This window comes from Brachionichthys hirsutus, chromosome 19 (genome assembly GCF_040956055.1).
Source record: "Brachionichthys hirsutus isolate HB-005 chromosome 19, CSIRO-AGI_Bhir_v1, whole genome shotgun sequence".
In the NCBI taxonomy this organism is placed as follows: domain Eukaryota; kingdom Metazoa; phylum Chordata; class Actinopteri; order Lophiiformes; family Brachionichthyidae; genus Brachionichthys; species Brachionichthys hirsutus.
The window spans coordinates 6,609,304-6,632,378 of NC_090915.1; the positions used below are offsets into that span (position 1 = coordinate 6,609,304).

The 23,075-nt window shown below is 44.8% G+C and overlaps 1 protein-coding gene and 1 non-coding gene across 2 annotated transcripts in view; one reads left to right on the forward strand and one right to left on the reverse strand.

Annotated features, from left to right (window-relative positions):
• dcc (DCC netrin 1 receptor) overlaps positions 1-23,075 on the reverse strand; it is a 36,476-nt gene that overhangs the window by 11,296 nt on the left and 2,105 nt on the right. Inside the window, exons 2-10 of the mRNA XM_068752758.1 lie at positions 11,443-11,805; positions 10,940-11,227; positions 10,263-10,413; positions 9,991-10,127; positions 7,381-7,535; positions 6,454-6,574; positions 3,783-3,942; positions 728-882; positions 210-358 (exon numbers count right to left, since the gene is read on the reverse strand). Of these exons, the coding sequence (XP_068608859.1) occupies positions 210-358; positions 728-882; positions 3,783-3,942; positions 6,454-6,574; positions 7,381-7,535; positions 9,991-10,127; positions 10,263-10,413; positions 10,940-11,227; positions 11,443-11,805 (1,679 nt within the window). The remainder of the gene's footprint in view (positions 1-209; positions 359-727; positions 883-3,782; positions 3,943-6,453; positions 6,575-7,380; positions 7,536-9,990; positions 10,128-10,262; positions 10,414-10,939; positions 11,228-11,442; positions 11,806-23,075) is intronic.
• On the forward strand, positions 16,097-16,178 carry trnas-gcu (transfer RNA serine (anticodon GCU)). Its single transcript has one exon. It is a non-coding gene; the product is annotated as a tRNA-Ser (tRNA).

The following is a 23,075-nucleotide window of genomic DNA, read 5'->3' on the forward strand; positions in this document are numbered from 1 at the left end:
GCCAGGGTTTCTGGTTGGGGTGTACAGTATACTGATAGTTCTGGGTCACATCCTCAACACATTTGCTGAAGAAGCCCATATCACCAACTATCACTAAAGTATATTGTTTGTGTGATTTACTTTTACTGTGCTATCAGAATCAGCAAAGGAGAATTGCAAGTATTTGACACAGGAATAAGTACACTTTCAATACCGGTCGTGGTTCTGACCTGCTCCTTGCCGGAGGGGCTCTCCGTCCACAGCAGCCTGTAGCCCAACACGGGACTGTTTGGTTGACTGGGAGGATCCCAGATCACCTGTGCAGATGTGGCTGACAGAGCCTCAGCTTTGAGGGATTCCACCTTGTTGGGAACCTGGACTGTTGGGACACACGGAGACAATGCCTTGATCACAAATACTAATACCGCAGACGCTACTACTCTCTTTTTGTTTGTCGGCCGCACGAATACACCTTCTACAGCTGAGACCTTTCCTCCACGTTTCTTCTTCGTGGTGTTTGCACGCATTTGTCATGCCTTGCACGAATTGTCGCTATACTATCAACCATATTTGATGGTATTGCTTAGTTTAATCCATCTTGTCCATATTCATGAGTTCTCTGAAAAGACATATGCATGGAAGGCTTGGTCCATATCTGTCTTTAAAGCGCAGCATAAACCCTTAAGTGGCTTGGAGGCACGGCTGAAACATGTGTGTGTGTGTGTGTGTGTGTGTGTGTGTGTCTCACGTTCAGGTTTCGTGGTGATCCTCGTGGGGGCGGAGCTGTGTCCTGGCCCAACATCATTGTAGGCGACGACCCTAAAGCTGTAGCTGGCCTCTGGTTTCAGGTTGGAAACGGTGAGCTCCAGCGACGCTGGTTCTGACGCGTTCACTGACCGCTCCCTGGCAGAGGAAACACAGCGCATGCTGAACTTTCATTACCAGAACTGTGTTAAAAAAAAAAGACTTGGAAATCATTTGAGATTATCGTTTCACTCATATATTAATTTTAAATAAAGCATTGCCTTACTTCTTACTGGGGATACGTCACAACAAATCACAAATCTGAATTTGTGAAATGAATTTCAGTGAATGTTCGACGTCTGCTCCTCATTTCAGAGTCCCGCATGAAGATGAGTAAGAAGGAATGGACACAGATTCAGCTCGAGGCTCATTAATAAGTGATGCTTTAGCTTTGGAAGAAAATAACATTGTTCTATTGTTGCTTTTCAAAGTCACTCTTGAGAGAGAACTCGCAGATTTAGTTCCATTGAAACTGTTTAAAATTAAATATGATTAGTTTCCCAATGCTTACCTCAAACTAAATCCACACGCTTGTGACCATTATCAATTGAGTTTTTGCAGTGTGGGGGGGCGGGGGGGTCCTCTGTGAATATGAGATTTGTACTCTACCTTAATGATGAGCTGTCCTCCCAACATGGGCAGGAGTGCTGTTTGTAGATGAGCTATCATGGGCTAGCAGGCAGATTTATAATATTACTATGTGATGTCATGTAAGCTGCTGCAAATTAAAGAGCATGAAGCAAATTAAGATGTTGGTTGAAACCCCACCTGGATTCTGCTTCTCTCGGTTCATAATAATCAGTTCAGCAGAGACTGCGTGCCAAGAGACAGGCTAACCAACAACATTCAATTATCGATAAATGAAGTTTTGATTCTCAAGGGAAGTTCATTCAGGGAAAGCTAAGCTTTTCATACGGATGCATTTATTTGACTGAAAACCTTTATGTGTAAGAAAATCCAATTGCAGACATTCACCAAGCACCTCAGTCCTTAGCCTACAGTTATTTACAATATTTTTAAGATTCTTTAACCATGAAAACAAACCTTCAGCATTTAGATTCACGTTGAAATCATTATTAATTTAGATTTCATTCACTAAAAGCAACACTTTCAGTAATGGTGGATCCCTCTGGAGCTACATCCAGAGCTTTTGAAGATACAACAAATCCGTTTGTCCACAACTAATTCCTAATTCAGCCCGATTTCAACTGGATCTGTTTCCTCGAGAATTAAAGGTAGAACTGGGGAATACGGGACGACACATAGAACCGGAGAGCCTGGAAATACTGAGGAACAGAGAGGATGTTCTGGCAGAGACCCGTCCAGAGAGGCAGGTTGAAACAGGCTGATCAGGTGAGATGTGGAACAGGTGCGCCTCGTTCAGTTCAACAATGCCTCTGCAGCTGTGCAGGGGCAGAAATCACCCTGCAGCAACAGTCACCATAGCAACCCTCACAAATGGAAATTAAATGTTTACATTTTATGGCAGAGTCAGCAGATTTTGCCAAGACATTTCTGTCTGTCAGAAAGAAGCATATCACAAAATAAATGAAGTGCATGCACAGATTTAGCGTGCATTTTATTCCGTTTTTATTTGCCCCTGCACTAATCAGCCAGTGATTAGTGATCAGGCTGCCCAGACAGGATTAAAAGGGCATTTTTTTTATTGGGTGGCTCCGCCTTCAGCACTACTGCCCCTGTGTGATAAAAATATACAGCGACTTGTTTACTTTGCTCCCTTCAGTTTTTTTTGGGGAGCTCCAAGTCAAGTACCAGGAAGCATTTGCGTTAGTCTTATAGTTAAACATTTACCGACTAATGATTGCATGTGCAGCAGATGCTCGGTCTCTTGCTCTGCAGCTTGAGAATTGCTAATTATGTCAGTTACCCCTCCCGCACAAGACAAGACGACGCCCAGCGCCCCACTCTGTGATCTCTGTCGGGAAAACCCTGAAACAGCACGTTTCTCTTCTTCCTTATCAGTCCCAGACTGCTGCACATCAATCACACAGATACATGTTTGATTGTACTAAGAACATTAATAAAGAGTGAAAAAAGAGCAAAACACATAGAATATAATGATTATAGATTATACCAACAGAACTATAAACCATTAGTCTCCAAACTTACATTTTACACTCATGAACAAAGACCCTTAACCTGACATGCATTATTAAGCCTTCATCAAAGCAGCGGACTGATTGACAATAGATGAAGATGATGTTTAAGTGGCACTGAATGGGATGTGAGAAGTTCAGAGTCAAGAAGGGCTGATCAATAAGGGTAATCAAGACAATGCATTAAACGGAGTGCAAATAACACACAAACAAAGCTGTGAACAAAAACAAACAAACATCAGTGCCCTAGCTTTTTACCACATTCCTCTATTAAGGGCCAGCACGGTGACGCAGTGGTACCGCTGTTGCCATGTCTGCGTGGGTTCTCTCCGGGTTCTCCGGGTTCCTCCCACCACAAAAAACATGCAAGTTAGGCGAATTGGTTTCACTAAATTGTCCATAGGTGTGTGTGTTTGATGATTTTCTGGTTGTGTGTGGCCCTGTGATGAACTGCCGGCATGTCCAGGGTGTAGCCCGTTTCCCACCCAGGCTCCAGCACGACCTGCTACCCGGTAACGGACAAAGCGGTTAAGAAGATGAATGAATGAAGTCTTCCCCTGTGTCCCTTTGCTGTGTCCCTTGGACTAAGAAAACCTCGTACTTTTCTTGCACCTCTGGCTAATGGGACAGAGAATGTACATCTCGTCAACACTAGTAGGCAGAGATATTACTACATCTTGTAGTCTAGGCCATTCAGGCTGCTCCAAATTTACCTCCTCTGTTTATGTCGGTCCGTTTGTCGGTTAGCAACATGACACAGATCGTTGTCATAAAGGGTTCTAATATGCACTTTCATCCCTCTGAATCTGATCCAGAGTGAGGTCAGGAAGAATATCTTGTATTCCTACTTGTACCTCAAAGAAAACAAAAATCCCATTTTACCTTTCAACTCCATCCTGGGAATAATAGATGCTGTAGGTCTGGACGGCTCCTCCTGTCTCCTCTGGGGGACGCCAGCTGAGTCGGACAAATCGGCTGGACACAAGGACAGGGACCAGGTCGCGGGGAGCAGAGGGGAGGGCAACGCCTGGGCTGGGGGACACTGGTGGGGGATCAGAGGAGGAGGAGTAAGTCAAGGGGATGTGAGAAGGAGCAGGAGGAGGGCAAGGAGGAGCAGGTGTGTGGGTGGGTCTGTAATGAATGGGAGTGGCCTCTGTTAACAGTTCATCCAGGGAGAGGGAAGGAAGGGTGGAGAGTCAGGGGGCCACGAAGGTGGAAGGGGAGGTGCAGGAGGTGAACAAAGGAGGCAGCAAAAATAAAATAAGGCAAATGACAAATGTGATGGGCAGAAAAACAACGGAGAGGATGTGAAGAGACAAGAAGGAAGAAAAGGAAGAAGAGTGGTAAAGAACAGGAAGAAAAAGCAGCTGGACATGTTAGTAATCAATCAATCAGCTGGTATTTATCAATAAGTGTTGATTGGCTGATATCTAATCTGAAAGTAAAGATGGGGCGGCTGTGGCTCAGTTGGTAGAGCGGGTCGTCCAGTGATCAGTGGTTCGAATCCCAGCTCTGACTGTCCGCATGTTGAAGTGTCCTTGGGCAAGACACTGAACCCCAAATGTCTCCCAGTGGGTCTTGCATGGCAGCGGTCGCCCACCGGAGGGTGAATGGGTGTGTGAACGGGTGAATGTGAGGCCTCATGTGAAGAGCTTTGAGCACCGCAAAGGTGGAAAGAGATGATGATAGATGTCTACCTTTGTCTGTCTCTGTCTGTCTCTGTCTATCTCCCGCTCCATAAAGCGTCTCGTTCAAAGTGTTTACCACACACTAAAACATTTTTGTCCATTTCCGCCTGAAAATTACAACCAAAAATAAACGTTATGCAGGAAAAATGACGTAGAGCGTCATCTTTTGCACGTTTGCCCTTTGTGATGTCACGGCAGTCGCAATTTCTTCCAGATGTGTTTCAGGAGGTGATTACATATTATTATTATTAGATATAAGTAGGAAAACGTATTAAATAATGATCACTTGTTAGTTCATATTACTTAATGATTGTGATTTATTCGGAAGTTTTCTTCTGATCGTCACTGATCTTTCTTTTGCTCTCAGACAAAACACATAATATTTATCATAACCCCCCTCTCTCTCTCCACACAAACTCTCTCTCTCTCATCTGGTCCTCCCAGAATTGATGGAAGAAGAAAGGAGGCTACCATTACCATGGCAACAGACAGATACCCCTGCATCCTGACACACTGATGCCGTAGAGTCGGGGTATGGTCTAGTCTAGTGAGTGTGTGTGTGTGTGTGGGTGTGTGAGAGAGAGAGTAGGTGTGTGTATGTACGTGTGTGTGTGAGAGTAGGTGTGTGTGTGTGTGCGTGTGTACGTGTGTGTGCATGTGTGATGGGTTTGCTAAAGTCAGGCACTCAGCGTGGAATACAAATCTGTCATGGCTGACACACTTCCTCCTCGCTCTCGCTCACTCACCATGCCCTTTGCTTGACCCTCCCATCTCTCTCTCTCTCTCTCTCTCTCTCTCTCTCTCCATCCATCCATATCATCTCTCTCTCTTTTTGATTTGTGCTGGGCAATTTCTTTTGTATCTGTTTTACAGTCTCTTTTTGTGATTTTTGTATCTGCCCCTTGCTCTCATCCATCTGATCCATATCCTGCTTCTACCTTTTCTATTCCAGCAGACAGAAAATTAGCCGAGGAGAATTTCCCCTCATCCATCTCTGTTTTTGCAAATGTAACCTTACTTACATGAATGATTTTATAAAAGAGAGTATGGAAAGAATATAAAATGAAAAGATGAATACTGGGGCAGCAGACTGAGGGTATCTAGTCCATCCTGTTTGCTGTGGTGTCTGCATCCAGGAGCAAGATGTGCACAGACAGTTCATGAAGCTGAACCCCTGCAAAGCTGCGGGCCCGGCCAATGTCCCCCCCTCCACCCTGAAACACTGTGCCAATGAGCTGACTCCTGTCTTCACAGACATTTTTAGTCCCTCCCGGGAGTCCTGTCATGTGCCAGCCTGCTTCAAGTCCTCCACCGTTGTTCCTGTCCCCCCATGTTGCACAACTTCACAGAGAAAGATTCCTAGTCTGTTAACGCTCAATTACAATAAACTGATTCTGATTCTGATTCTGATCAACCGAGATATTGAGAAACACATTTTGAAGCTCTATTGACTGCAATGTTACTGAAAATTGTGGTGATCCAGAACCCACGATCTCTTGTGGATCACCACCAAAATTGAATCAACTGTTCCTGGTAAATTTCCAAACATTTTCTGTAAATCTCATCCAGATTTGTCCAGAAAGTTTTAAGTTATCTTGCTAACACTTAAAAAAAACACAGACAAAACAACAACAACAACAGAGGTGAAAAAATTTTACCTCCTCGGTGGAGGTATTAAAAATGAAATGAAGAATATAAACCTGACACTGAAGCTGGTTTGAGTCTTTCAGTAACTATGAACAATCTCCCAGAGAGTCCTCCAACTTTAGCACTAGTTGAAAACAAGAACAGCTGATTAACAAACTCAAAACATGGATACAACTGTGTGTGTGTGTGTGTGTGTGTGTGTGTGTCCCTGTCCCTACCTGGCTCTCGCAGCAGCAGATGAGCCATGGCCTGTGAGCTGCCTGCTGAGTTTTCAGCAAGACACTGATAAAATCCTTCATCAGACTTCACCAGACCCAAAATCTGCAAGTTGCTGCCATCCTGGAACGGCAACAAGGCAAAACCAGAGAAAAGGAGTAAGAGAGGAGGGAAATGAGTGTGTTATCACTTTAGTCGATTATAGGATAAGAGATTAAGAGTGCAGAGTGAAAGTCCAGATGATTAGATAGGGATTAGTCATGTACTGTAAATATAATTGTATGAATATGGCAGGAGAACAAAGCAGGGAGCAGGTCTATGAGAATCAAGTGGAGTGGAGGTCTGCTCTAGAAAAGAGAGGGAAGAAGGTGAGCAGGAATAAAACAGAGTACATGTGTGTAAATGAGAAGGTTCCAGGGGGAACAGTGAGGTACCTCGGGTCAACAGTGCAGAGTGATGGAGAGAATGTGGAAAGGAGGTGAAGAATCATGTGCAGACAGGCTGGAACGGGTGGAGGAAAGTCTCAGGTATGCTCGGTGATAGGAGAGTGTCAGCGAGGATGAAGGGAAAGGTCTACAAGACAGTGGTGAGGAAATTAGAAATGATTCCCGGACAGAAATGCGGTTGATGTCGGTTCAGGGGGTGATTTCTTTTACAGTCCGTCTCGTCTCGTCGAGTCTAATCTGTGACCTCTGGAGCACTCACCACTATCTGGAAGTAGTCTCTGGAGCACCCACCACTATCTGGAAGTAGTCTCTGGAGCACCCACCACTATCTGGAAGCAGTCTCTGGAGCACTCACCACTATCTGGAAGCAGTCACTGGAGCACTCACCACTATCTGGAAGTAGTCTCTGGAGCACCCACCACTATCTGGAAGTAGTCTCTGGAGCACTCACCACTATCTGGAAGCAGTCTCTGGAGCACTCACCACTATCTGGAAGTAGTCACTGGGGATGACTTCCTCTCCGTTCTTCACCCAGTGGACCGTCGGTAGTGGGTTTCCAGTCACAGCACACTCCAGCTCGATGTCAGTGGACTCATAGGCGTACGTGTTGCTCGGGTAGTTTAGGAACTGAGGAGGCACTGGAAATGAACAAACACCCAAAAGGTTTGAACAAGAGACGAACGAGCCCCTTTGAGATTTGTTTCACATTTTTCTGAAGTGGCTTTCATCAAAGGCCAATTCATGCCAGGGGACCTCAACCTCAATTACTACTGATGTGATGGGAACTCAAAAGGCTTTCTGAGGATTCATATTAATTGTCTTAAATAAGATTGGTTTAAAAAGATTTAAAACAGAATTGATCCATGCAATTATGTTATTAGCATATTCCATATTTACCTTGTCGATATGATAAAGTCAGAAACACTGCATGTTGACCTTTTGATGGAATTTATTATATATATATTTTTTAAACTATGCACCATGGCAGTATGGTGGATGGTGATGTTGCCTCACAGCAGGCAGGTCATTGGTTCGATTCCACTGGGGGGCCTTCCCACCTCCCACCTCCAAAAACAACCTCGGTGAATTGGTTACTCCGATGTGTGTGGCACCGTGATAAACTGGCGACTCGTTCAGGGAGTACCTTTCCTCTCGCCCGTAGTCAGCTGGGATAGGCTCCAGTTTAAACCTCTCGTCTTCAGAAAAGGATATACAAACTATTCTACTAATGACCGTCTAAAATCACAACAATGACTCTGAAATGAGCAAATTAACATTTAAATGTTGCAGAACGATTTGTGACAGGCTCACGTTAGCCTGGTCTGTCGCGTAAGTCTGGGGCTGAAGAGCAGACGCTAACGACCATTTTAATAGGAACTGCCTGCATTTCCCCGGTTAACGGTTTACTGTGACAGATTAGGGATGAGAGGTTTGGAGGGAGGAATGATGGGAGCGGAAACAGAAAGGGGAGAGGTTGATGTGGCCCCCGGAGGGAGACTGACAGGGAAGCTGCTTGTCAGCCTGATTGCAACGGCTACCTGATGGAGCTACACGGGTCGTGTTGCCGTGACTGGCATAATTTGCCTGTCTGAGCCACAGCTGTCCACGGGCAGCTGTGGCTCAGTGGGTAGAGCAGGTTTTCCAGTGACCGAAGTCGAGTCGAGTCTATTTACTATTTGCTCAGGTAGATTGCCATTGTTGTCTGAGTCAGGAGGAAGTTCAAAATCTTCCTTTGGAAAAAGCTGCCCCCCCCCGCCTTCAGGTGTTTAAGACACGCTTCAAAACTCACTTTTACTCTTTGGCTTTTTCACCCTGAGCGGTTTGACATTTCTACGTGACGCTGTGTTTGTTTGTTTGTTGATTTGTACAGCATTTCAACTCTGTTGAATATATAATACAATATAATACGTGAATGTATTTATTTGGATGTATATAATACATTTCGGTACCGAGTAAGATCAGCATGAAGGTAATGCTAGACTGACAAACAGTGACATCATAGCAGAGATAATTTTAGGAGAATTCAAGGTCTCAAGCTGCAGCTGGATTCATGATGGCCACAGTGTCGATGGAGGAAAGCAACAGTCATCAAGAGACACTGTAAAGCAGCTGCGGAACAACGGGTTGACCATGAAAGTAACCTCCAGGTCTAAAATCTCCTCCAATCAGCAGTGAGAACTATTTTCTATAATAGCAATTCCAAAACAATGAAATGCACAGCTGGCAGCGTTAAGACCAGCAACGACTGATTTTACTGGCAAGAAGGAAGATGAGTCTCCCAAGACTCGTCAGAGACGCGCAAACAATTTGAGGCATTGAGGGAGAAGACAGCAGATGGTGGAAATGAGCAGTCTGCTTCGCTTTATGAGATGCATGATGTTTTCAGGACAAGCTGGAAGAAGACGTTCCTTCTCAAGGTCAGGGGACTGGGTTGGTCCCAATAGGGTCACAATGTCCTGTAAAGTCACGTTAAGACCTTTTTTTCCTATGACTTGATTGAGTTCAAATCCTGGATTACAAAGCTTAAGAGACAAAGGCAGGTCAAACTGATTTGATTTGTCGAGTGCAACTCAGCGAGCACATGAAAAATCTACGTTCAGGCGGAGAGAAATGAGCATCAGCGCACTGGGCAGACAGGGAAGGATTAAGAAGTTTGACTCTACGTGGACAAACAGCTGGATTTAATATGTAAGAGTGGACACTACGTCAAGTAATGCCGATTAACAAAGGGAGGTGGGGACAGAGGACTGAGAATCAAAGAGGTTTAGAGACTTCAGAGGATGAACGAAACTACAACCATGTAATTCAATCGATCTCAGGCATACAGTCGTTCCATCATCCCTAATCAGGCATTTGACACCTGAATGCGTCGCTCAGGATCTTGCAGTGCATCAAATCCAGTGAAGTTCTTATTCGAAGGTGACAGAAGATGAAATCGTAACTGTGATTTTTGGTGAGTGAATTGAATACAGATTTTACAAGACAGGCCATTGAATCCGGATTGTTCTCAAAATTTAATGGGATCTAAAGTGAGATTTTTTTCCCCATGTTATCCTGCTAACAAACAAACAAACACCACCACCATGGACTCACCTCGGACACTCAGCTCGGTGTGTGCAGAGATGTTTTGGATTTTGTTGGACGCTGTACAGCTGTAACCTCCAGAGTCATCGTCTGTGACGCTCCTGATGACCAGATTACTGCCTGCCAGCAGAGAGTATTTCTTATTCCTGCAGAGAGAGAAAGGGGGGGGGGGGGGCATTCCTTCTCAGCCTGTTATGGTCAAGGCCAAAACCAGAAGAACCCCGGATTGGGCTGAAACATGTATGCAACAGAAAGACACTGAAAGCGTCAGTGAAACAGACCAGCTCTGGATCAGCTCCTCTCCTCTCCTCCACTGAACGCTCGGAGTCGGGTATCCAGAGGTGGAGCATTCCAGCACGGCATCGCTTCCCAGCAGGGCTGATGCTTTGGATGGATGCTGCAGGAACTGGAGCTTCCTGGGGTCCCCTGTCTCTGGAAGAGAAAGGGAGAGCGAAAAGGGATGTTATGGTGCATAAAGCCTGAGCATGTTAAACGTATCGTGATTATAGAATGGCTGTTGAATAATCCGGTGCCGTAAAAGCCTCCACGCCGGTGTGGGTTTTATAGAATTACAATATGGCTGGAGGGATAATCTTCTATAAGAGCATTAGTGACATTTTGAATAAAGGCTTGGTGCTTAAATCCAACCCAAAGGTGCAGGCCACACCCCCAGGCATTGTCACGTTGAAAAATGGAAATGAAGGGGGTCAAAACATATCTTCACTATTTCACCATTTCAAGAATCCAGAGGCAGGGATTGAAAGAAATATCAAATATTTGAAACCGGACGACTTTAGCTGAGTGGCAGTTACAACGCGGAGTCACCAGGTTGGACAGGATTAGAAATGAGACAATAGCAGGGACAGTGAAAGTTTTGGAGACTCTCCAGTGAAACCAGATGAATTCATCATATATTTTGCCTTACAGATATTAATTGGACACTGAAATGAAAAGTTACCTGGAAGCACTCGGAGCTCTGCGTCGTTCCCTGTCCTGGTGCTCCCGGGGTTGTCAGCCAGACACCGATACGTGGCAGAGTCCGGAGGCTGTACACGGCTGACCTGCAGTGAGCCCGAGGGCAGCGCCGCCAGGCGGTAATCTGGATCTGACATCAGCTGCAGGTCCTCCCGGTTCTTCTGCCAGCGGATGATTGGTACCGGATCGCCTGAGACCTCGCAGCGGAGTAAAGCAGTGTCACCGAGGTACGAGGAGATGGACTCGGTGGCAACGACCACTTTAAGTGGACCTGGAGGAAGACAAGTGGCTGGGTCATGATTCTAAAATGGAGTAATGGTAGAAGTCACGGCGCATCAGGTCAGAAATGCTCCTCTTAGACAGGATGTTTGACTGTACTTGTACTGCTCTAACGTTCTAACTAATAAATATATTCATCATCATCATGATGACAGCACAGACATCGGTTCCTTCAGTGTAACACGCCGTCTGCCAGCCGTCCCTTACCTGCCACAGTGACTCTGGCAGTTCGGCTAACAATGCGCCCTCGTCCCTCCAGAGTGGCGAGACACTGATATTGGCCCTCGTCAGGCCGGTGGTGCCGTGAATGCACCACGTTCTGCACCAGAAGTGTACCATTAGACAGCTGTTTCCGTCGTTCATCCACAACAGTGCTCAACAGCACGCCGTCCTTACGCCAAGTGATTCTGGGAGTTCCTGCTACCTCATCAGACTGTGCCTGGCAGTCAAGCTGCAGGACACCTCCTCGCACCGTTACTGTGTCCTGAGGCTCCTTGGTGAAAAAGAAGTCCACAAAACCTCCCAAACTGGATGAGGAAGAGGAGGGAGGAAATGGGGAGGTGTCGGAAGCTTTAGGAAGAGAAGAGAAATAGATCAGTGAAAATGCTCAGCATTTTATAAACTGCCAACAAACACAGACTGTCCAATACGAAGGTCATGTTCAATGGAAGAGACACAAACTCAGAAAATACACATGAAATATATTATTTTCCATTCACTTTATCCATAGCCATTCATCCTTATTCGTTTGGTATGGTATATTACCAAGTAATACACTTGATCATACTTGAGCAGTATGAAAAAACTTAAGATAATCAGAAAAGAAAAAGACCAGTGGCATGTCCACTTCCTGTTTTAGTGAGATAGAATAGAATAGAATAGAATAGAATAGAATAGAATAGAATAGAATAAAAAGCCTTTATTGTCTTTGCATAGTGGATATAGAACGAGATTAGGAGTGCTGCTCTGTCTGGTGCTTCGGTACAACATAAAATATAAATACACCAGGGCTGCTCAACTTCAGAGGCCAAGAGGGACACATTTAAACCGCAATAGGTGCAAAGGGCACACATTATTATTAACATGTATTTATACTATTTTATTCGCTGTATTTACTACTGCTGATTAATATGCTGTCTTTTAATGCATTTTTAAAACATCTCTCTCCCTAATTTGTCCCATATGTCCTGCTTCTTTGCATTCTAACACTGAATGACATATTTTTGCCCCCCCCTCCTTCTTCCTTCCAGCCACAGCTTTCCTTCCCCCCTTAAATATCATCATTCAGAAAGCAAACACTGTCCCACCCTTCCTCTAATCTGTTCCTTCTGTCTCTCTTATTGTCCTCTCGTCATGTCTCGCCCAGTGTGCAGCGATAGCTCCATTACCTCAGTGTTAGCCTTGAGCATCACAAGGCCAACTGGGATCAATATATTGATTGGGATTACTGTGTGTGTGTGTGTGTGTGTGTGTGTGTGGGGGGGGGGGGGGGGGTAAATGCTGTAAATGTCTGGATTTAATGAGAATAAATACAGAATGCTGAGATGGGACCTTAATTACACACACACACACACAGTGAAATGTAGATTTATTTTTGTTCTCTTTCATGCATGAAAGACGAGTTGTCTCTCTAGTACAATTGTGGATGTCTGTCTCTGTTGTCCGTCTCCGAGGTGTCTTTTATTTGGTGTGTTCCGTGTCTACATAGTCGTAGTAATATTCTGTGGGTCTTCAAATAGAGCAAAATGAGGGGAACCGCCAGGCCTGCGCGTCTGGCTGAGCTGACGACGTCTGGGACTGAATGAGTTAATGATTTTAAAATAAGGAGATGTGTTCCCCCTCAGGAATAGTAACATTTTCTTTTATTTGTTTATACTATTCTCTCGCTTCATTTGACAATTTTTAGTGTACAAAAAAAGGGTATCAACAAAAATAATACATCTTTTCGATGGAGCCTAACAAGGTTGGATGGTAATTGTTTTTAGGGTTTTTATGGCTGATTCAAGACTGATTCAAGACAAAAGCGACCCATTAACACAAGAGATAACAAAAGCCACTCAAGAGGAAGGGGCGGGGGCGGGCTGGCCATCGGCGCGTACCCGGCCGGTACGGGTTTTCTTTTTACCCAAATGCTTAACTGTTAAGGTTAACTGCAGAAGCCACAGCCGGTAGCACCAATCTATTTGCATATTAGGAGGGGGGGCCTCCCGCGTTTAGCAGATCGTTTTCCTGGGGGGAAAAAAAAGAAGGCAGAGATGGGTGGAGCAGAAAAGCTGAGGGCCAAAAAGACAAAAATGTGATGCAGGATGCAGCCAAGGGCCCCAAATTAACATCCCCTCTCCGTGTCGGGGCCCCCGGAGGCCAGTGGCAAGATCCGCATGGCAGGGAGCATCCCGAACTACAGCGTGGGTGTGTGTCGATAAAATCAGAAAAGAGCACACACTTATTTATTGCAAAAGAAAACGTTTCAGGAGAGAGCCCAGGTTTAAAGGAGACATGCAGGACAGTGTCCCTCTTTTCTGTCTCACACAGCTGCTGCAGGACAGCGTCCCTCATTTCTGTCTCACACAGACGCTGCAGGACAGTGTCCCTCATTTCTGTCTCAAACCGCTCTGCTAGAAACGCTCTAAACCCGGAACCAAAAGTACGTTCATAGCAAACACGCGCACATGCAAGCTACCATGGTAACCGTGAGGGACGTTTTTAGCACACAATAAATAAAAAAAGGCTATGGCAGCGACTCTACTCCGAGCTCAGGGAGAGCATGCCGGTGAAGAGAGCATGTGCACGTTCCCCCGGCTTGAAGTCAAGTCGAGAGCGATTTCTTCCAGACGTGTTTCAGGAGGTGATTACAGACCCTAACCCTACCCTTAACCCCTAACCATTAACCATACCCCCAACCCCTAACCCTACCCTTAACCCCTAATCCTACCCTATTGAATATTATTATACTATTGAATATTAAGCTACACTTCCTGTTTTCCTGTTCTGCTTCTACAGTACTAAATAGCCATTTTACCAGCTTAACAAAACTACAGAAAATACATTAAAGTGATTCATGAATTTACAATGTGTGTGTGTGTGTGTAGCCTTCCTTATGTTGATTTTTATATTGTATTTGTGTGCGAACACTGAACGTTCGGGCTGCAGGTCTTCAGCAGATTGAAATGAATCAGATTTTCACTGTTCATTCATCAGATTGAATATTTGACTGTAAACAACAGCTTTTGTTTCTCCCCCCAAGACTCTCAGACACATCAGCTGCTGGAAGACACCGCTGCATGCATGCGTGTGTGTGTGTTTGTGTGTGTGTGTGTGCGTGTGTGCGTGGATGGGTGACATCCATGACCAATCAAGACAGAAGCCACAGACTTTCCAACTGCCGTCCCTTGAGACAGAGCAGTCGCCAACCAATATGTCACACACACACACACACACGCACACACACACACGCACACACTGCTCGCCTGACAGATTGGTAGTTTATGGGTGTTAACAGACAGAGGGAGCCTCTATCTTCATCGTCATCAGCCGTCGACTTCATGCTGTCCTCCTCACACGCACACACAGTAGTCCCGCATGCGTGTGCGCGTGGTTGTTGTTAATTAAAGCAGTAAATCATCAGAAGCAACTGATGGCTGTAGGTCAGCAGCGTGACCCTCGAACAAAGCCTGAGGGTGCTGCTAACAGGACTTGTGTTTCTGGCTGTGAACAGTTTGGACCACAGCAGGTTGGTAACAGGAGATCCATGCTGTTGGGACGGAACTGACGAGAACGTTTAGTAGCACAGCAATACTGGAAGGGTTGATCAAATGCATCCGTTTCTAATTTCCTATTCCGTGTAACGATCCGGTGATTTATCGATTCTCTTATCAATCCTGATTTGCAAAGAAGGAAAACAAACAGGTCGATTAAAATCACCTTTGTTTTATATCTTATTTCAGAATTTTCTGTTGCATAATCTTACAAACACAACAGTGAGGTTTACTAAACAAAATAAAATAAAAAACAATATTCTTCTGTAGAATTTAACAAAATACAACGAACACTCAAAAATAAAACTACATCTGCAAGTGACTGATACAATCAGCTCAAGTCAAATGCAACTCTGCAATGTGCAGCCATGAACTATGAAGACTATGAAGAACTATGAAGTTAGAAAGGCGATGAAGAGGATGAAGAATGGGAAGGCAGTTGGCCCAGATGACATACCTGTGGAGGTGTGGAAGTGTCTAGGAGAGGTAGCTGTAGAGTTTTTAATTAACATTAAGAACAATGTCACTTGTGTAAAGCTTGAAATGAACATATTGATTACAAACTTAAAACCAAGTATTTGTATTTGGATGGTAAAAACATAAAGATGTTAATTTTGAGGCTGAAAGGCTTCTTATGAGATGGAACATTTCATATGACTAGTAAAATATCGCTTAGAATGAGTTTTCTTGGCTAGTTTTAATGCTTCTCTGATCTCGTAAGACTTGCATAAATGTCTTATTTCAAGAGATCCTATCAAGAGAATTTTCACTTGTATTGGCATGGTTTTGTTTTTTATAAGCATAAAACTTCTCTTTTTTTCTCTTATTCTAAAACTGGCCTTTTTTGCAGTGCTGTACTTTCACCAGGTTCCTCCAAACCCTGTCTATAGTTTCTATGTGATTCTGCTAACAAATATACAAACAAACAAGCAAGAGTGGAAAAATAATAATAAAGTCCATGTTAAATGACAGACAGACAGACATTTTACCTCACCAAAACTACAATAATGACTTCTTGACTAATCGGAGAAGGGATTTAACCCCTTTACATTGTTTTTGTTTGTATTTTACAACCTTCCTTCCATTCACACTCAGCCACAACTCACGATGAGGTGGCCGAGTGGTTAAGGCGATGGACCGCTAATCCATTGTGCCCTGCACCCGTGGGTTCGAATCCCATCCTCGTCGACTGCAATTTTAAGGGTGGAACTGACTGCACCTTTCACCTCTGTTCTTATGCGATGGATTTAACTGCCATTGTGTGTCCCGTCGCTCCTTTGGTCTGTGTGTGTTGACGTCAACGTGCACGCTGCACAGTACATGAAGCACACAGCGAGTGTGTTTGTGTTTGGGCTGTATGTAGGTCAGAAGCTGCCAGGAAAGCTGTGTTCCCTGCTTTCTGCTAAGTGAAGCTGTCTGGTCCCAGCATGCTCAAGTCACCGCCGAAAAACTAGCTCATCAAGCTAATTAGTGAGATTAATGCAGATGTGAGCTGCACAATGAAGAGGCCAAACAGATGGGGCGGAGTCAGCAGTTCAACAGTGAACACAACGCAGCAGCCGCCTGACAACGAGGTCGCAGCCTCAGCAAGGTCAGAGGATGTAATCCATCTAACCCTAACCGTAACCCCAATCATCACAACAACAATATCCGATTGATGATCATCCCCGATGTAAACTCAGGTTACATAAAGCCCCCACACGGACAACAAGGCACGTTAGCGAGGCTCACTCTGGACTTGTTAAGTCTTGCTGAGTTCGTTGTGACATGAATATCAAGGGCAGCAATCGTTCTCAGTTACCTGCAGGTTGTAAGTAGGACGGGTGGAATCTGACAGACGGTCATCATTGTGCCGTTTCCAAACGGATGAGCATCTGAAAGGATAATGGTCAGACAATCCACAAGGACGTTGGACCGCATTTCAAGGGCAAACAGACAGACTTGACAACCCTTCAGCCACCATTAAGTAACTGTTTGCAGTAGCAATAAACTCTTTACTAATCTGTTACATTGAAATGCAAATAACATCGTTTGTCATTTCAGATGTTTCAGATCAATCGAAAAATATCGATTCTCTTTGTTTTGTATATCTGGAACCCAAATACAGCCTCTTATCTCAGTGTCAGAAGGAAGGCTGCTCAGCTGTTTGTAAAGGCTGCTGAGCTGTTTGTAAAGGCTGCTGAGCTGTTTGTAAAGGCTGCTCAGCTGTTTGTAAAGGCTGCTCAGCTGTTTCTAAAGGCTGCTGAGCTGTTTGTAAAGGCTGCTCAGCTGTTTCTAAAGGCTGCTCAGCTGTTTGTAAAGGCTGCTCAGCTGTTTCTAAAGGCTGCTCAGCTGTTTCTAAAGGCTGCTGAGCTGTTTGTAAAGGCTGCTCAGCTGCTTCTAAAGGCTGCTCAGCTGTTTGTAAGGGCTGCTCAGCTGTTTCTAAAGGCTGCTCAGCTGTTTGTAAAGGCTGCTGAGCTGTTTCTAAAGGCTGCTGAGCTGTTTCTAAAGGCTGCTCCGCTGTTTGTAAAGGCTGCTCAGCTGTTTGTAAAGGCTGCTCAGCTGTTTGTAAAGGCTGCTGAGCTGTTTGTAAAGGCTGCTCAGCTGTTTGTAAAGGCTGCTGAGCTGTTTGTAAAGGCTGCTCAGCTGTTTGTAAAGGCTGCTGAGCTGTTTCTAAAGGCTGCTCAGCTGTTTGTAAAGGCTGCTCAGCTGTTTGTAAAGGCTGCTCAGCTGTTTGTAAAGGCTGCTCAGCTGTTTGTAAAGGCTGCTGAGCTGTTTCTAAAGGCTGCTGCTTGCTGGACTTTCGGCTTTTGCCTCCTTCATTAAGGATCGCTGCTCTTTAAGCCCCTCCTTCCTAACGAGCTGCCTCCTAACCTTGGACTTTTGCTTGTTGGCACTGAAACTGAATGAGGATCCTGTCAGCATATGGAGCAGGGGCTGGCCCAGGTCTGGCCCAGACCTGAGCCTCCCCAGGAAGAGCTGGACCCACTCCAGAAGGAGAAGTCATGGCAAATAAAGAAAATACCAGGTTTCAAGTTTTCCACAATTGTGTTTCGTTAAGCTCAAAATGTTCTCTGCTATCGTTTAGCTGAAATCAACAAACAGACGTCCTTCTCTACAACTTTATAAAAGGAGAACCCACTGAAGCATATCACTGGAAGCACAGGCTTCAAGCAGTCGAGAAGAATCTGGCCGTGTCCACACTGTGTGGTGAGCGAGAACACGCACACACACACACACACACACACACACAAAGGGCTGAGTGTGTGTGTGTGTGTTGGTCAAATCTGGCATAAATCATGCCAGAGCCTGTAGAGAGTGGATGGGAACTAATGACCTTCATGCACACATTAAACACCAACCATATGTCTGCGTGTGTGTGTGTGTGTGTGTGTGTGTCTAATTGGAATAATTTTAATCTGAGACATTTACTTGGAACCCATAAAGCAGTAGAGGTCGAACTACCCATAATAACTAGTAACTGTAACGATGCTCAGGAAACTGTTTCAGCTGTTTCAACATGATGATATTTGTGTTCAAGATGAAGAGGACGAAGACAGACACACATTGGTGCCGCAGCTAACCCTAATGTGGGCTGATATAGTTTGATTGTGTTACAGGGCGGAGTCCGTCTGTCCCTCCTGCTTTACTTCTTTATTCCATTGCTCTGACTGCAGCTTATTTTGTTTCAACGTTCATGTTTGTGAGCTGTTTTGTCTTTTACTTGTTTTTATTTTTATTTATCCTCTACAGCACTTTGGTCAACTGTGGTTGTTTTTAAGGTGTTTAACAAACAAATACTTTAAAAAAAAAATTGGATTGGATAGCTGCACACACCTTATAGAGGACACACCGAAACACGTCCATATCGCTGCTCAGACACACACGCCCATCCACCTCCTCAGTATTCTGGCAGCATCTATTGATCAGACATTTAGCTGAATGTTCTCATCCAACAGCTGCTGGGAGGCATGTTGAAGGACGAGGAAACAGGCTCGCACATGCGGAAGGGGGAGTGGAGAGGGAAGATAAATTAAACTCACGTCATCGCGCTGTGTGTGTAGGTGTGTGTGCGTGTGTGTGTGTGTGTGTGTAGAGACTCTCCCCCTGATTGCGCTCCGCACGTCCAGCTCTCCCTCTGTCTCCTGCATGAGTCGAACAAGAAGAGCAGACTGGATGAAGTTTATTTTTTGTGTTAATGTTCAGGGAAAATTGCCCAAAATGTTTTTGTGTGTGCTAAAAACATCCCTCACGTCCCTTTACGTTTCTGGCAGAGCTCAGAAATGAGGGACGCTATCCTGCAGCATCTGTTTGAGACAGAAATGAGGGACGCTGTCCTGCAGCATCTGTTTGAGACAGAAATGATGGACGCTGTCCTGCAGCATCTGTTTGAGACAGAAATGAGGGACGCTGTCCCGCAGCATCTGTTTGAGACAGAAATGAGGGACGTTGTCCCGCAGCATCTGTTTGAGACAGAAATGATGGACGCTGTCCTGCAGCATCTGTTTGAGACAGAAATGAGGGACGCTGTCCCGCAGCATCTGTTTGAGACAGAAATGAGGGACGCTGTCCTGCAGCATCAAGTTAACGCAGTTCTCTTGTGGAAACATACAAGCCACACACTGTTTGTAGTAAAACTATTATTTTCTGTGTGTTTGTGTTGACGCTCTCTCTTTCTGATCAATACATCTTGTCAGGCAGTGGTTGATCGATTATTGATTGTCATTAGCCTGTCTTCTGTGTATGCAGACATCCTATAATTCTTCTGTCAGTCTGCCCGCTCATCCATCTCTCTCTCTCTCTCGCTCTCTCTCTCTCTCATGACGAATTACAAGCAAAAATGCTAATGAACATCAGTGGCTTAAATATTTAATTAGCAGTCCTGCACGATGTTCGTGTCGTGCTACATTCTTGCTAATGTTTAAATATTCAAATATCAAAATAACTTTAACTATATTCTTCACCGGAATTCAGTGCATCTCCGACCTCAAGTCAAAATATAAATACAATTGTACCAAAACGTTTGGCCCCAAAATGAAATCAACAGAGCGCTGCTTTTACATTCCTGCATAGCATAGCTTTCTGCTTCTTTTCAACGGGCAATAACTCCAGAACAAAAGATGGTAGGAACACACTTTCTTTTCCTCATGAAAGAAGAGACGTTCTTCTTTCACTTGGTACATTCGGTGTCATATTGTATTTGGCTGGGCTACAATCAGCTTGCAGCAGCTTCTGAACTCTCCCAGAATCATTCTCAAGATGTTTCTTTAATATTTTGAGGCATCTTAAATTTCCCTAAACCCTCTTCGACGTCGTTTGGAAGCAGATTTCAATCCGACTGAAAGGCACCATGCGTCTTCTCTTCTGGTTTCAGTGCTACCATTGCTACTTGCATAAAGCTGAGGGCGGTTTGGCTGACTCCTCTATATAAGACACCTGCTTCCCATTTTCTCTCATGACCTTACCTGACAAACAAGCTTCGTGAGAGTATTCTATCTCGAGTTGCTGCAACCTTGTTCTGCCACCCTCCTCTGTTTCTGTTCTTGGAAGACTTTTGTTCTTCCAGGAGTCAGTTTATTTTAGTGCCTGCACATTTCGCAGTGCTTTTGGTTTACTTAAAGCTTTATATCCTTTAAACCGTATCCTGTGCCTGTGGTATCCGCATCTTGGGATCCACCTGCTAGCTTAGTCTCCTAACATCTTCCCCAGTGCTCGGGATCGAGTCTTGGCGCCTTCATCTCGGAGCCCTTTACTGGTCGAGCTCATTTCATTCTCAGTCTCTCTAGAACCCATGAAATCAATCTGTGATATCCATCATCATCTCATCACCACTCTGCATTTACATAAACACGCTTAATTAGGCAGACGAATTGGCAGCTCCTCTGTCACACTCTGCTGTTTATTTATTAAGAACCTTATCCAATCAGAGGTTTGAGCAGCGGAGAGACATTTCACACGGACACATAAGGGCACACAACCCTCCATTTCACCACTCTCTCTCTCTCTCTCTCGCTAGTATTCACTCTCTCTTTCTCCGGGTACTCGATCTTCATTCGCTGGTGCATCTGGCGTGTTGAGAGCGAGAGAGACTGAGCTGCAGAGCTGGTGTGTTGAGAGAGAGAGAGAGACTGAGCTGCAGAGCTGGTGTGTTTGTGCAGGTTCATGGATGTGTGTTCTGAATATCAATGCCCTCCTTGCTTTACAGGGCTTTTCCATTTAACCACACTCCCACTGGATCACAACAAACTCCAAACCTAAATGTATTTTCATCCGGAACACAATGTGACCCAGACTGCTTGTGAATGAACTGCGAAGCATAACCCAGTTCTGGGAATCAAATGGAGGTGTGGCCCGAAATCCCAGGAATTATTTTTGTTTTGCTCAATAACACAATAACAAAACAAAAACTAGATAGGCGCTTGGGCCTAAAAAATAAGATCATATCATTTGAAAGCAACAACTGATCCATCGACAGTATTGAAATCTATATTTTTAACTATGGCTACAGTAATCAACAACTGCCTTAAATAATCTCTCCTACTTTTTTCTTCTGGATCTTCTGTCAAATTATCTCGTTAGTTGCGATTTATTAATGACACAACTCGGTTTTTAAAAAAAAGAAAGTTTAAAATGCCTCGGAAGGTGAACAGATTTTCGGAGTTCAAACACACGAGTGGAGCCGAGACAAACCGAAGACACGCAAACAAAGGCGGAGTCGAACGAGTAAGTTGGGCTTGAGTCGAGGAGAACGTCTGGGTTCCAGTTTATCGCTTTGTTCTCTTTAGCTCTTCATCATGGATACAAAGAAAGGCAGCAGTAAAACTACTGGAAAAGAAGAGAGGAAAGTAGAGGGAACAACTTTTGAATTAAAGAAGGAAAGAATCGCCAAATATGAAAATGTGGTCTGTGACAAGGATCGGATCACAGTCTGGAGAAATCTAAAAATAAATGTTATTAGTTAGAGCTGCAACAGTCTTTGTTTTAAGAAGGGTCTGTGTGTGTGTGTGTGTGTGTGTGTGTGCCACCAATGGTCTCCTCATCCCTTCTACAGCACTACATCTGCCACGACCGTGTGTGTGTGTGTGTGTACTGGACAGATGGGGCAATGAGTGTTGATTGTCATGGAGATGAGGGAAAACCCTTAGAGCACACAAACAGACACAAACACACACAGACACACACACACACACAAACAGACACACACACACACACACACACAAACAGACACACGGGAACACATACACACACACACACACACACAGAGACACAAACAGACACACACACCTACACACACACACACACACACACGCAGGTCTTTATTTCATCCTGTCCTCTGGGACATGCTGGCCGGGGGCTGCAGCTCCTGTGAGGAGAACAGAGGAGAAGCCAGCTCTTCTGTTGCCTTTGGATTCATATTTTTATCTGCCTAGACTGACGAGGGATTATTTTTTGGTCCATTTTCTCTTTCATTCAGATGAAATGTAACTCAGATCACAGTTAAGATTAAACTTTCTCTTTAATACTTTGCGCTTGTCTCTGTTTATGTTGTTAACCGGTCATCGTTTCCACATGTACTTTATGATAAACAGCATTAATATAAGAACCGTGGGAAGTGTTTTATGGTACACTGCAGTCTTCGGTGTAAGGAGTGTGTGTTTGGGGTCGACATCATACCGGCTGTATGGCAAAGGCTGCTGATTCACACTTTACACACACACACACATATAGGAATGACACACTGCACCGGAAACGCGCTGGGAGTTTTTCCAATGAGCTCTGCTCTGCTCAGGTCCTCGATTCGAGGCACCACTCGGTCCCCCAAAGCACCGAAGAGCACTTTTAGATCCATGGTCAATTTATCCAGAACTTTTAAAGTCTTGGGAGACTTTCCGGCACACCAGGGAAACCCCCGTCCCAATTAGCAGATGCCCCAACCTGTCAGGATCCTCGTGGTTTTGTTTGCTTGTGTTTCTCTCCACTTAGTGTGTGATTGGTCTGGAGCTGGGCGGAGCCGGAGTCACCACTCACCGGCACACCTGCCAGCCATCAGCAATCAAGCCACCTTCACTCCACTCTGGATAAAACACCGGCCCAGTTGACAGCTCA